General features: G+C 41.5%; 1 protein-coding gene across 1 annotated transcript in view; it reads right to left on the minus strand.

The window, feature by feature from the left end:
• Positions 1-15,678, minus strand: part of thrab (thyroid hormone receptor alpha b) — a 168,591-nt gene that overhangs the window by 16,260 nt on the left and 136,653 nt on the right. The window contains exons 6-10 of the mRNA XM_080872288.1: positions 15,262-15,362; positions 14,313-14,460; positions 13,876-14,081; positions 3,354-3,500; positions 776-1,034 (exon numbers count right to left, since the gene is read on the minus strand). Of these exons, the coding sequence (XP_080728414.1) occupies positions 776-1,034; positions 3,354-3,500; positions 13,876-14,081; positions 14,313-14,460; positions 15,262-15,362 (861 nt within the window). The remainder of the gene's footprint in view (positions 1-775; positions 1,035-3,353; positions 3,501-13,875; positions 14,082-14,312; positions 14,461-15,261; positions 15,363-15,678) is intronic.

Consider the following 15,678-nt stretch of genomic DNA (forward strand, 5'->3'; position numbering starts at 1 on the left):
TACATTCATTCATCTATCCAATTTATTCCATTTATCCAGTTCAGGGGCGCTGCAGCCTATTTCAACTGTCATAGAGCTAAAGACTGGGTAGGCCCTGAAAGGGTGCCAGTCTATCACAGGGCCAACACATAGAGATAGACAACCATTCACACTCACACCTATGGCCAGTTTAGAAGTACTTTAACCATGCATGTTTTAGGAATGTGGGAGAAGGCCGGAATATCACTCAACAAAATGAAAAGAAATGACCACATAGATCCCAGCACCTTCTTGCTGTGAGCCGATGGTGCTAACCATGGGGCAGCAGCACCAAATATATATTCATATATTATTTATGTATATTTGCCATATTTTAAATAATTGGTGGATGCACTGAGAGAGACGAGGGCATCCCCTCTTTTTTTGCATCCTACTATTTGAAAAAACTGCACTTTTGCGCATGTACGTAATAAATGTTCTACAATAAATAAACCAAGACTAGAGACATGCAAAGACTTATTCATCACATTTAAATTGAGCTCCCAACACTGAATATGCATGTGGACATTTATCTTCAGACTATAATTAGATTTTGATTCAAAATAGGCTACATTGTATAATATGTAGAGTATCGAGTAATGATGTCTTTGTATTGCAACTGCGAGGCCAAAGGACTCTAAAAATTTGCATTTAAATTGCATTAAATTCAAACTGATATATCACTAATAACATGTGCAACAAGTCCAGAGACTGCCATGTAGCTTTAAATATGTGGAATAAAGGTTTTAGCATTAACCTGAGCTCATGAGAAGCACGGCTTGCAAGAGCGCCACTTCCGTGTCGTCAAGGTTGAACTGTGCCAGGCTCTTGCCCAAATCAAAGATGGCGTCCGACACCACGCCCAGCCCGCCGTTCTTCAGTTGCTCCCGCTTCACAGCCATCTCCCCACTGAGCGTCAGCGTCTCGCTCTCTGGGTCGTAGCGCATGGCTGCGCGCAAGGACATGATCTCCATGCAGCAGCCCTTCAACAGGATGATCTGGTCTTCACAAGGCAGCTGGTGAATGAAAAACACGTTCGTTTTCATTTCCGAGCAAACATATTGTCATATTCTCAAAAACAAAGCAAGTACGTAAGAAAAGTTTATCTATGAAGCGCTTTTCACAGACAAGCGGTCACGCGAAAGGCTAAAAATAAACGTGAACATTAAGTGCAAAAAAAACCAAAAACAAAACGATTTAACAGGTTTTTTAAATAAATAAATAATCATTCAATAAAAGATACCACTATACTTTACATGCTGTTTATGCTGAGTCACTATAATGTCATCTGAAAGTTGATGTCCTTGTATGTTTTTACCAAATTTATTAACCCATTTTTACTGTATTTTATTTAGTTTACTGTATTTCAGAGAGCTGTGTTCCTTTATAAACCATTTTGCTGTATAATATCCATCCATCTGCTCATTATCTGGATCTAAAGGCTGGGGCAGCAGTCTGAGCAGAGATGCCCAGACCTCCTTTTCACCAGCTCTTCTTCCAGAAACACCAGAAGCCATCTGAGAGGTATATTCTCTGCAGTGAGCCCTGGTTTGCCCGGGGCCAACATTCCAGCTGAACATGCCAAAAACACCTCAACAAGGAGGTGTTCAGGAGACGTCCTAATCAGGTGCTCCAACCACTTCACCTAGCTCCTTTCAATGTGGAGGAATAGTGGCTCTAATCTGAGTCCATCCCAAATTACTGAGCTCCTCAGCCAATCTGGATCGCAGACACCCTTCAGTGGAAACTCAATTAAGCTGCTTGTATCATCTCATTTTATGGCCGATATCAACGGGTCGTAGTAATAAATAACTACAAAAATGAAGCAAGCTAACAAAAAAATGTCTTCTGCAGCATTATTTCAAACACTGGCATCTGTATACATCCATGGTTTCACAGCCGGTACTGCCCTGTAAACCTGCCATCCACAAACTGAATCTTTGACACCAATTTTTTATTTAATTCAGTAAGTTTCATAGAAAAATGAGAAATATCTGCCCTTCAGTTGATTGCCTTAGTGCTCACACATTAGATATGACTCAGCTGCGTTGCTACCTTCCCACATCTTCGCCATTATCCAAGTGTCAATAAAGCAGTACAGCAAATAATGGCAGAGAGAATTTAGGTAAAGAGGATACTAAATAATAAATGAGAGCAAGGAAGGCAGAGAGACGTGCTAAAGAGGAAGGGATGGGAGGAGGAGAAATATGAAGATGGGCTGAAAATAGGCGTACCTCCCCCCCCACTGATGAACACAGATTATGACTAATACACCCTGATTTACATGGATATTAGAAACTCTGGGTTAAAACCTGTTCAATTAAATCTGCAGCCTCTGATGTGCTGAATTAATCGTACCTTGATGTAAGCTGGTTTCTTTCCTCGTTGCTCTTGACTGCAGAGCAGATTAATTGACATTCACTGGCTTGATTTGTCTTGTAAATTTCTAACTAGGGGGCAGGCTTAAAAGTAAATGCCTAATAATGCAGTTAGTACTGCATCAATTTGTCAAAAAGCAACAGATTAATTTTTACTGGCTAAATGAATGCTGGCTTTGTTTCTGTGGATTCTTATTAGTAATTTATTGCAGAGCCACGAACAGATCGCTTGTAAGCCAAACAAGTTCCCTCCCTCTGCCTCTTTAATCAGATTAAAATGGCTTCTTTTATAATAAAATATGTTACAATGTGAGAAGAAGATAGGAAATTAAACATTGCTGATCATGTGCTTGTGTCTGGAATATTCAAACTTTAAATTTGTTATAGCTAAACTAAGAGGAGTTTATCTATGCTCAGACACTGACTTGATTAGTAGTATCCATCATGATAGCGATTCTTGTATAATAATTATACAATGCATTAAAATATGCTGATTAAAAAATAAAAAAGTGACATTTTCATAAACTCTAATAGATCACAGTAAAGACTTTTTCCTCTTCTGTAATTCATCACGCAGCAGACTCACAGTCATACTGCTCTGTCACTACAGCTGTCCCGCTAGACAACAGTTCTGATACACCCTGATAATTATCCAATCACCCGAGGTCTCATTACAAGCAGCGCAGAAGGGAAACATGATTACGTGCTGCTAAGTGAGGCAGGCCAAACAGGAGCAGGAATGCTTCACTAATTGTCAGAAACAAAGGCCGGTTTATTTTGCAAACACTGCGATTGCTTGAGGAAATATGTAAATGATCAGCACTTTCCTTGTGTGCTGGACTTTTCTGGTAAACTGAAGCAATCTTGGTTTAGCTGTGGTAAATGAACAGTTTTGCCAATTTTTGTGTTAATTCTGGCCTCCGCTGTGCTCTTCAGGTCAAATTAACCGCCACTCACCTCAGAGAACATGGGCAGTTTTTTGGCAAAGTCAACGACACGGGTGATGGCGGGAGTGATGATCTTGGTGAACTCGCTGAAGGCCTCCAGGTCCACCTTGTCTCCGTCTGATGTTGGAGCGACTGGAGACTGGCCGATTTTCTCTGGCTAAATGGGGAAATAAATGTGGGCGGTTGATTAGTGCACAGAGGAAAAGTTAAATTAGATATTAGTAAAGCAGAAAAGAATAAAAACTGTTTCATCCATATATGATGAACCTAGTTTACAGCTCTGCAAAGTGAAGCCCAGGCTTCTAATGCCCAAGCAACTGCAAACCAGCCCTGAGGGTCCCTCGATCTTTGACCTCAGTAAACACTTTCATGAATATTTTTGGGTTCAGTTGCTGGTTTAACACCTATGTGCAACAAAATGCTGATTTTGTAAATTATGAGTCAGAAACAAGGATAAAGTAGGGCTTACTAAACAATGCACAATGTCACGATTGCTACCTACATCTTTTAAATGCAGTCAAAAGACTGAACTGACTGAACTGTGGGCCAGTTGCATTGTTTCAAATGCTTATAGTCAACAATTCCATAAAAACATCAAAAACAACCACGCTCAGTGTTGTCCAAAGCCTATAATATCCTAAGTATCCAGTGGACAGTAGTTCAGTGCTTCTGTACCAATCGTGGAAACCAGTATGACTTAAGACAGGGGTGTCCAACTCCAGGCCCCAAGGCCCAGCGTCCGGCAGGTTTTAGATCTCACCCTGGGTCAGAACATCTGAATCAAATGATTAGTTCATTACCAGGCCTTTGGAGAACTTCAAGACATCTTGAGGAGGTAATTTAGCCATTTGAATCAGCTGTGATGGATCAAGGATGCATCTGAAACCTGCAGGACACCGGCCCTTGAGGCCTGGAGTTGGACACCCCTGACTTAAGAGGACACTGAGGAGGCCTGTGCAGGAGAGACTTTGGAACACACCCCTCATGTCTCTTTGACATTAAAGTGATGTCATTCATCAGCTTGATAGTTTAAAGCATGATCCTACACAAAATTACAAAATAAATGGAATGGAAATGTGCTGAGGATATCATGCGCTCGCAGTCAGATGTCCTAATCTGTGATCCACTTCTTGACTTAGAGAAAGCATCCCTCCTGTTTGTCTCTGCAGTCTAAGACAGACATTTTTGCACTTTTATATCTGTGGCTACATTTGTCTATGTGTACTACGAATAGCCTTCTTTTAAAATAGCAAAGTGATTCGAGCCAACTCCCAGTCACAGCTGCTTGCCTTTCCAGTTCGTACGGTGTGTTGTTGTAGTTGAGCACCTCAGACAAAGTAGTAAATATTATGGCCTTTTTATGGGATTTCTTTAAGGTGTTTCAGAACATAACATTTTTCTAAATGGTTTGTTTTCCACAAAGTGCTGCAAATCAACGAACAGTTTTTCAGAGGACAGTGGAGTGTCCTTGGAGAAAGGACGGCGACATGTAATCAAACCGATAACACTTACTTAAAGGGAGACCGCCGATCACTAATATATATGTTTACAGAGTTGTTTGAATTGATGTTATGACTATGAAAAATATTGTTTCCCGCTCCAGTAAATAAAGCATGTGTCAGGGACAGAGTCATTTATTCAGACTTTGCTCCGGCTATAAATGGGATGAGATAAAAGTAGAGGAATAATCACCTCGAACAAAGAGTCATCAATCATGATGCAGAGGAAGAAGGATTGCGTAAGTCAGTGCAAACACAGCCAGTCCTCTGCTGTGAGGCTGAAAGCTGGGCAATTATGGAAAATTTCAAGTAGTTGTTATAATAACTTTGATGGACTGCAACTCTTGTCGTGCAAGAGCCAAAACAAAACATTGCTTTTGTTGGTGGAGGTCAGCGGCCATTTTTCATGTCAGTATTGGGAAAACAGCTGTCGGGAGAGAGACGGGCAGATCTCTCGGGTTTAGCTCTGTGTCACGATTCACAACTGACACAGATGACAATGTAATATAGTCTGTAGCTCAATCCATCCAGGATTAGTATTACCGGGGGACTTAATGTGATTTGGAAATGATCCCATCATGTCACTGTTCTGTGTGATGAATTTGTATGGCATAAGCAAAGTTTGTATTTCACTCAAATTTTCTACCATCATCCGCAGACTTGATTACAAATATTCATTAGGAAAAATGTCGCTCAGCTCACGCTGCCATTGATCCCATCCATCTGATCATCCTTTGGGATTTTGCTTCTGATGGATTTCAGCCTGCATTTTCTGTAAACTGTTCATCATGCTGTGTGGCAACATGAGTCATGAAATCGCACACAAATGCTGCTCCAAGCTTTGCTGACGCAAACTCCTCTACTCAAATTCTCAAGCAGAAAAAGAGGCAGCAGAAAAACAAAAAACTTGGAAAGAAAAGAGCTCAAATCGCAGACGCTGACTCTCACAGGTCCTCTGGCAAAATATGTTATGTAATTCCCAGTGAAGTTTGCACAGGCACAAAAATACAATCGTTGCTGATTATTACACTTCACTAGTTAATACAAGTATAGGTAAAAAGGTGAGTGCACAGACAGTGTAAAAAGAAGATGCTCTTTTCGATAGCCACTTGGAGGAGACCCAGGAGGCCGAAGACTTTGGGAAAACGTCCCTCAGCTCCTTTTCTCAATGATCTTATGTGCTTTGTCACTTGCTAACATCAGCTGATGTCCCTCACTCTTAATGGGGACAAAAGAGAAGCACTTAAAGAAAGCAAGCAGGCTTTAGATCTGCTAAAATTACAAATCTACTGTGCAATATTTGCAGCCTGTGCAGAAACCACCCCACATGATGGCAGCAGCAACAGACAGAGTTGGGGATGGTCTTCTCTTCTTTGAACCAATGCATCTGTAAAGGCAACACTCCACAGATCCCATCGTCACTACCCGACTTCATGGGTACAATTTTATTTACACAAGAACACTTTTAAACTCTTTAATTACTCATTCGGACTTACCGACCTTTTAAATTAAACATGACAAAGTAGACTTGATAGTTTGCCAAGTGCGTATTATGGAGGGGTGGCATCCAGTATCTTTAAATTAAAAGCGATTCAGTAAAGCTTGCCTAATCAACAAAATGCAAATGCAGCCTTCAGTTCTTTGAATAAAGTTCATGCAGCATTGTTCTGCTCTGGCAGTGATACAGTTCACAATTTTTAAGAATCCGCTCAACAGCATTTGTTTCGTGTATCTAGTTTGCAGGACTATTTTCCAAGTTTTAACCCAGCTATATGTGTGAGTAGTGTATTTGATTCATTCCTCAACTGTGTGTTAACACAATGCTACAGTCTTCCCAGTGGCTGTTCATCCCAAGGTCAGATGCGTGGTGTGCAATGCTCAAAGAAATTGCAAAAAAAAAAAACCCCCAAAACAATCTGAAAATAAACAACAAATAAACACCAACATGGATGCTAAATGCTAAAGCTGATGACAGGATAATTAAAAAAAAGCCTCCTCTCTGTAAAAAGGATAGAGCTGCAAGTCTGCAGAGCTGCATGTGAATAAAACACAAGAGTTCTATGAGACCAAAACGCTGATGTCTGGTCATTACGCACAGCGCCAGAATTGGTGAAAACCAAATACAGCATACCAGCACAAACCCCTCAAACAAACTGTCAGGGTGGTGGAGGAGGCCTGTTTTGCAACCACAAGACTTTCAGTAACTGAGTCGACCGCAGATTACTCTTGTATACCAAAAAGAGGTATACAAGAGTGAAGGCAGGCAGAGTTTGACCCAAACTAAGTCATGCTATATGACAATGATCACAAGCGCAGCAGCAAATCCAAAACAGAATGACTGAAAAAGGAAAGACTCACGTATTTAAACCGACTGTAATGCTGCAACAGAGCTCTGCATAAACAAATGCCTGCAAACCTCAATGAACTAAAGCAACATTGTAAAGAAGATTGGGCCAAAATTCCTCCACATGGATATGAGACTGAAAAAGTCACACAGAAAATGCTAACTTCAAGTTATCGGGATGTTCTAAAACTTTCACAGCCCTGCATAGAGGCCTGTGAAAACGTTCTTTTTCACATGACTGCAGCTGGTGAATTGGTATTGCCATAGAGCCGTTCATGCACAATGAATGTACGGGTATTAATTAGTATTTGTAAATAGTTTCCTCTTCTCTGGCCTATGCAATGCTCATATGTGCTTTCTAATGGACTCGTGTGATTTTCTTCCAACTGTTATTGTTTATTTACTGCATAGCCATCTGGGTGACACTGAGGAAAAGCACTCAGCTGTACCCGCAGAGATGGCAAGGGATTATGTGTTTGTTTGCTGCTGTACAGACTAGTTAGTCAGGGAGCCGAAGCAGGCTTTTTAATAAGTGTTAAGCTCTCCTTGAACTGCACATTGAAAAGGAAAAGGCCCAGAATGTGTCCCAAAGGAAGCCAAAAGATATTTAGACTTGAAGATGAGCAGCATTACATTCAGGGGATTTGCTCATTAAGAGGAGAAAACAGTAAAAACTTTTTGCTGCAGTGTCATCCTGACCTTTTATTTTATCAGATGCAATAGGTCTGCAAAAAGTTTGCTGCTGCAGAGCTGGAGAAGATAAATTGGGTTCACTGTTGTGCAACAGTGAACATGTGTGTGGTTAAAATGCATTACTAATGAATAAATTATCACCAATCACAGAAATGTGACGGAACATTGATAGTGAAACTGCCACAACATGCTGAATTGTTATCAGTGCCAATCACTCAGAAGCGACTTTGCAAGGTGCAAGAATTTTAGATATACAAGGTCACATATCATTTGCATATCAGTGCTTTAAATACACAGTAGAGTAAAATGAACTGCATGGCATGATCGTAAGAGCACCTCATGAATACAGGTTAAAAAACTGCTGTTTTTAACTCTGGATATCTCTGTTCAACCAAAACCATATGCCCACCATGCATGAATCACATATGTCTGTTTCTCATTGCCTGGTTGCAGCACAACTAAGTAGCTAGAGAGAGCTTTTCAAGGCCTTTTAATGTTTTTGAGAGCAACAGCTTAAAGGTCAGAAGTTCAGGACCAATCGGGGGAAAAAAGGAGGTTTGTGTGAGATGAAGTGCCGCCGTGACGATTTATGCTTCACTTCTCCCGCCTAACAAACTGAATAGAAAACTTGGAACAAGTAGTGCATTTTGACCATTAGTAGCCGGGAAGTAGAAGGAAGATGGATAGCTCGCCACCCCGCCTGTTAGTAAATATGAGTGAATAATTTTGCATTCATGCTTCACAAATTTGTATGATCCCGTGTATTGTAGTTCTATCTTTGAGAACTATCTGAATATTGAGGGAAAAGCCTTTTGAATACACATGGAATCAATCTTATCCTACTGCATTGGAAAGCTGCAGACCACCAGTGTGCTGACATTCCTTTCTTTGAGACGGGGTTGTTGACGTCGACGAGACGTTACACCTCGTCTGCAGCTTGTTTGATGGATACATGAATATGTAGGTGTGCACAAACAAAACTATCTCATGCATTTTCTGCAGACTGCGTTGAACTGTGAACGAACAAGATTTGCTATTACTTTTAATAGAAACGCTATCAGACAATTAGGAATGCTATGACCTTTGGACCGATGTAGAGACCCACACAGGCACAGCTGCCGCACACAGCTGAACCGAATCTTCTCTCATCAACGCCGTTTCCAGATGCCAGACCAAAGCGTGTGAGAGAGAACACTGTGTTACAAGTCAGAGCAGTGTGTTCCCCTCCATAAATGATTCAATGGGCTAGATATGTTAGTTGGTCTTAGCAACAATAAAAAATCTGAAACATCAGGCCCCGCATTATCTCTGAAACGGTTTCATTCACAAGCAGTCAACACTGCCACAATGTGCTGTGGGTGATGCCACGAGACAAACAAACAAAGCACACAAAACTAAAAATGGAAACAGAGTGGCTCATGTGTCACTTCTTCTTGGTCTAAAAATTAGATTAAGTGTAATGATAGCAGATGTTTTCTTATTATCCTTTATAGTCTGTAAAGCCTCAGCCACACAGAGCTAGAGAGCAGTCAGCAACCCAATGGGAACCCCTGGTCAGTAGGGAAAAAATGTGTTTCCCTCAACTGGTTGGATTCTGTAGGCTGCTGCTGTCACTGGCTGAAATTCATTGCACTTAGGCTAAGGCACTAAAAATATACTTTGAATTTCTCTGGTTGCTAGAACCAGTGGTCACCTGTATATTTACATAGAAAGTATGTTAAATACCCAACAAGTGCTAGAAGAAGCAGACCAGAAGTCGTGCCTTACTGCTGAAACAAACACATTTAATCTGAAGGGGAATGCTCTCTGCGCTTCACACTATTAACAGTTTCACTGCCGCTACCAAAGAGTTGGCAAGTGCTTGTAAACAAGTCGCAAGCTACAAGTCACTGCGGCAGTCTGCTAGCGGCCAAATTGATCGTAATAAGGTTTTCGGGGTAGCACCATACATTTCTTTGAGACCAACTTCACCTACCAACTGCCGGCAACCTCTTGCGAAGCAGTTGGAGAATACACGTTTTTGCCTGGAGACTGAAGGTTGCCAGCAGGTTGCTATCCAGTGTCTAGGCCTGTGTGAATGACACCTAAGGACCACCTCTCTCAAGCACTTTGTTACTTTTTTTAAATTAAAAAAGATGCATTAGAATTAAAATTTCCACTTTAGGCTGCATTGTGTTGAGATTATTGCCTGCCATGGTCTTAAAGTTCCCATATTTGAACAAAAGGGTTCTAGGGACTTTTAACACCATACAGATGAGTGTGGTGAGTTCATGCTTAAAATGTGCATTGGCATCCACACGACAGTTTAACTTTCCCCTGTGCTTATAAAGGTTTAAGTCAGCTATAGAGAACAAAACCATTTTTAGCATCAGGCAGTTATTTCTACTTTAGAATTTGCCATTTTCACATAAGAGTCTACCGCTACTGATCGCTACAGTAGTCAGCCTCAATTGGCCACCAGAGGAAATCGAACTATTTACATATTTTCAATTTGTTCGTGTGGGTTGCAGCTGGTTTCCACACATATATGCGAGGTACTCATGTATCCCCCCCATATTCTTTATTTGTTCTGTGCCTGTATCTGATCTGTACCTGATATATGCAGCGTAACAATGAAACTAGCGTTCCAACATACTGAATTTCTTCTCTTCTCTCAGGAAAACACTGCAGTTTAAGTGAGGAGGGTCATCCCTCAGTGCATCCGGCATCATTTGCATGCTGAAGTACAATGTATGAGAAGAAGTGTGATTGCTGCTGTTTTAAAGTAGTAGTCCTCATAGGGCAGAATGGGCTCATCCTGGTTGGCTTAGCATTTAAATTTAGATATTCAGGGTTAAGTGACTCCAGCGCCCCGTTAGTGTGTGAATGCCGTGTGAAATGGAACAGTTGATCCTTTAGAGGAACCAAGCTCAGGGTTACTGTGCTGAGCTTTAAATTCTGCTTGGTGCAAGACCCGTCCGTAACATAAAGCGCTTTAATTTTAAGTGCTGTTAAAAATATGTTTAACCCTAATTTTAACACCAACTCTGACCTTCCACCTGCTCACTGTAGCCTTCAACCAAGTCATGAGTCATGAGGAAGTGGTGACAGGACAAAGCTATGCAGCTATGTGAGTACGTTCTCATCACATCCATCCACTGCCTTCTGAAATAAGCAGGCCACAAATGCTTTGAAACCCTCTCCACCTTGGTGGGATAGAATTTTTTAAATACAGCGCCTTGATTTGTACGTGACATATCATCTCATTCTGCTGCAAAGCTGTTGACAGGCACTTAAAACTGTGTAAGTATCTCCGATAAGCCTGAGCCAAAACATAAGGTCAGAGTCTGTGTTTATGCGTGACAGGGGAGCTTGATACAGACGGGGACACCCAGACGGGGCTGTCCAGGATGAATCTGAGCACTAACACATGCAGGAGAGCAGTGTGTGAGAGACACACACAATGCCTGCCAACTTGCAGATGAGCGCTAATGACTGAGGATTTGCCTTGGCTGAGATAAGAAAGGATCTTACGGAAAGCAGATGGGCAAAACAGAAAGGAAAGCGAGGGGAGACGCCGAGGGACAGTGAGAGAGAAAACAAAGAAATGAAGACGAGCGTGAGATTAAAGTGGAAACGAAAAGTTGAGGTGAAAACTATGAGGAGAATTATGTCTGCGTTAAGAACCCAGAAGATTTGAATGAATAAAACTCACAACTCTGGAGGGAACTGAGGAATAAAGGCACAGACGAGGTGAGAAAAATAGAAAAAGACCGGGGAATACACAGCGATAAAGACATGTGAGTGACTGCATGTTTGTTGGAAAACACTAAAATAGAGCTACAGAATTTTATTGTGTGAAATAGATTGTGGTGGTTGTGTTTATTGGGTATTTTCAACCTATATTTAGTGCTTTAAACAGATTTAAAATGACCTTAATGTGACTTAAACTTGTTTCGGCTGTAATGGCCTTTCTATTCTTCTCCCCTCACCCTGCCCCTCCCTGAGCCTGGCTCTGTCAGAGGTTTCTTCCTGTTAAAAATGAGTTTTTCCTCCCTATTGTTGCCAAGTTCTTGCTCATAGGGGGTCGTCTGAATATTTCAGTTTCACTGTATTACTGTAGTGTCTTCACCGTATTATCTAAAGCAACTTGAGGTCACTGTTGTTGTGATTTGGGGGCTGTATACATAAAGCTGAATTGAATTGAATCCATCCAAAGGAACTTGTTAGAGTACTATAAGTGCAGTTATTATTGATGTGTCCCCTGCAACAACCCACACCGGTGAAAGAAGGAGATGACTTGAAAGAAATATTATAACATTAGTCAGGTGGGAATGCTTCTGTCAGGAGTGGTTCTCTTTTTATTTCTGCAATGGGTATTTTTTACTCCCAAAATATGAATATAAATTAAAAGTTCATATAAGCCTCAAATCTTTTGGGGTAAATGTAATTATCCCTGTCACTGTCAAACACACATATTCACACATGCACAGAGAGCTTCTCTGGTTCTGTGTATGCAGGCAGGTTAAGAAATATGGGTGTGATGGCTTCTATAAAAGCTTGGGTATCTTTGAAATCATCCCAAAATTAAGATGCATGCAATATATTTTTAATATGAACTTTTTCAAAATGAGGAAAAATCTGAAGTGGAAAGGTTGATAAATCAAAATACTAAATAAGATAATTGATTCGTCATCGATGTAAACAGGTCATGATGTTAAGGCCTAAAGACCAGTTGATGACAGCCTGTCAACCATTGGTTGCTAGGGAAAAATGACTATTCTTCAACCACCGCTCAAACCTAAAGTGACTGTGGCAATCCATTACTTTGAGACCAAAACAATCGCAAAGAGGTATGTGGCGTAGTGCTTTCTGATTTCACCCAGTGGTTGCTGGACGTTGCTGGCAGTTGCTGTGAAACTGACAGCTAAAACCCCAGTGAACAGGTCTAGAGACTGGCTGGCGAGACCCCGGCAACCTCCGAGTATTCCATAAATGGAACACTGATGAGTATTGTTTGCTGCTGCTAGGTGAAATTTGTTGCAAAGGTGTGTACAGTGCTGCACTTTGAGCCTCCTTGTGACTGCTGTGGTTGCTAGCAGACTGCCACAGTCACTCATAGTTTACATGAAAGACAATGCCTTGTCTATAAGAACTCGCCCACTAAGTGGTTATGAAAGTGTGAAAATTTGACACAAATCAGAAGTGCAGATTGTTTGCCTTCAAAAGAAAGAGAATTTTCAAAATAAAAGACCCTCTGATAATCTGCTTCGGATGTCTCTCACCTGTATTCCTGATGTAAAGAGTTCTCAGATAAGTTTTGCAAATGAAGTAATGCAAAAAAACCAAACAAAACAAAAGTTTTTTTTAAAGGAGCAATTTTATGCTGTTAAAAGGCTGCTGTACTCCTTTGTTCCTTGCCCCACAGTTTCTGTATGTGTGCAGCTACTACGGATCCTTTATATTGAAAGACAATGAATTGTACTTTTGCCACAGCGTTTATCTGTAGCTCAGCGTGCTGGATTTCAGAAAGGACAACCTTTACATCATGCCGTAATCACCTTGAACTTACAAGTGAAACTGACACAAACAACATCAATAAGTGTCTGTGAGCTCCACCTCAGTCACTGCAAGCTAATCACAGTCCCCCAACACTGTTTGTGAAGCCCGCTGAGGAAGGCAATTAAGCCAGCTTCAAAACAGCAATGGCTAGGTTTTAGTTCGGCTAAGGCTGTCACTGAGTAAAATTAATGAGCTTGTTGCTGTTTATGTTGTCGGAGAAGAAGCTTTTTTCTAAGGTAATGGTGAAACCTAACAAGCTACTTTTTTCAGTAGATAATCTTGTAATGTAAGAAGTCGCCTTAAATTGCTCTAAAGAAATGACAGCAATGAAAAATCCCAGCTGAGGTAACCCTAAGCTATCACTTAAATATGCTGGAAAAACAGTGCGGCAACAATGTAGAAAAGAAAATGCACAATCACAATTGGCTGTGTATCACTGTGCCGTAGCTTCTCACCAGGAATTTGCGCTTCTGCTTCCACTGTGCGCCCTGAGCATTGGTGTGACGATGGGCTTCCGTCACCAAGCGGATCAGCTCCCACTCGGCCCCCGTGGGCTCCGGACGGGTCTGGAGGGATTTTACCATCTCCTCCTTCTTACGCCGCTCCCTGTTCTCCTCAATCAGGCGCCGTTTAGCCACCCGTTTTGAGTCATCCAGTACCACTGGAGGGAAAAGGAGGTGGGAAGAGGAGGAGGAAGAAATTAGAAAAAAAAGGCAGGCACACTATTTGTATATCACCTCAAATTTGTTTGCATATATATAAAGTTGCAGCTCCAGCTGTGAAATATTAGGTCCCCGTGCTGTTTAGTCTTACTACCTCTTGAATGTTTATTATAAAAATAAACAAGTGACATCAATTCATTTTCGTTTTATATTTTTGTGCGTGCACTCACAGTCCATGGCCATGCCCACAGCAATGCACTTCTTGAAGCGGCACAGCTGGCACTGGTTGCGGGTGATCTTGTCGATGATGCAGCAACCATCGTACTTACAGGAGTAGGCCGGGTGGAGGTTCTTCTGAATGGTCCTACGAAAAAAACCCTGGAGGTAGACAGAGCAGGCAGATGTGGATGTGACACAGATGGAGAAATACGAGCACAGTAAAAGCCCTGAAAACATTTTGCTTCCAGCCGCAACCGCTGCTGGCGGGAAGGGAGACATTTTAATTACCGCTGCTGCGTCTTTACTGTGAAATTTATGTGTTTAATGCAAAATTTGATTAAACGTATTGTCAGCCCCACTTGCTACTAAATCTGAGGCAATTTCTGTGAAAGCTACGCGGCGGCCCAATGATCTACGCACAAGACAAACAAACTGTAGATGGAAATGTGAAAGGAGATTTAATATTATGCTTGTATTATTAGATCTAAAGCATTCTTTTGACAGGCGTAGATACTTCTACATACCGAAGGGAAGTGAGCATGAAATATTTACCATAAATCAGATTTATTTGAAAAAAACAAAAGGAAAAAAAGTCTTTTTCCCCCCCAATGCTGCCCAATAACTGAGACATCAAATGCATCATTGCCAGCAACGCTCAATCCCTTCAGTGACGCCTAAATATAAAATGATAAACAAACACATGAGCAAAAGGAAGCAAAGCAGTCTGATCACACAGCACACTGACAGCGAGGAAGACAAATGACACACGGCTCAGAGATGAAGTGACAGCAATATGTGTATGACCTCGGTGCATGGCTGTTCACTATAAAGAGTGTGCGCGTGCACGGCTGTGAGTCGTGTGTCTTGGCACTTGACCTCGAAGGCATTAAATTAAGTTTTCCTGCAGCCATTATGCGGGTTATGAACCTGCTGTGGGCTTCTCTGGGTTTGTGTGTGTACCTTGCAGCCCTCGCAGGTAATGCAGCGGTAGTGGTAACCCGTGGCCTTGTCGCCACACACCACACATGGCTCATCCTTTTCGAGGTAGCTGGGAATGTACCCTGAAAGAGAAAGAACCAATGAAAAGACAGATCGTGTGTTTCTCACCGATGCTGTGGGCGAGCATCTATAAAACAATTACATCCTACCACGGCAGAAGTACTTCATCATCGTCGTCCTTACCTTTTTGTGCTACTGTACATCACTGTGAATTCAAACCTCTGAATAAGAAAGTAAAAGCACATTTGGAGACCTTGGAAGGAACACAACAGTAGTGTTCGAGTTTTTCACTGTGATGCCTGAATAAAAAAAATCGTCTGTTTCTTCACATCATTTAACCTGCAGGGTAACGCAGTCAGTACCTTTCTAATAGAGACA

The sequence above is a fragment of the Rhamphochromis sp. 'chilingali' genome, assembly GCF_963969265.1.
Source record: "Rhamphochromis sp. 'chilingali' genome assembly, chromosome: 22".
Taxonomy (NCBI): domain Eukaryota; kingdom Metazoa; phylum Chordata; class Actinopteri; order Cichliformes; family Cichlidae; genus Rhamphochromis; species Rhamphochromis sp. 'chilingali'.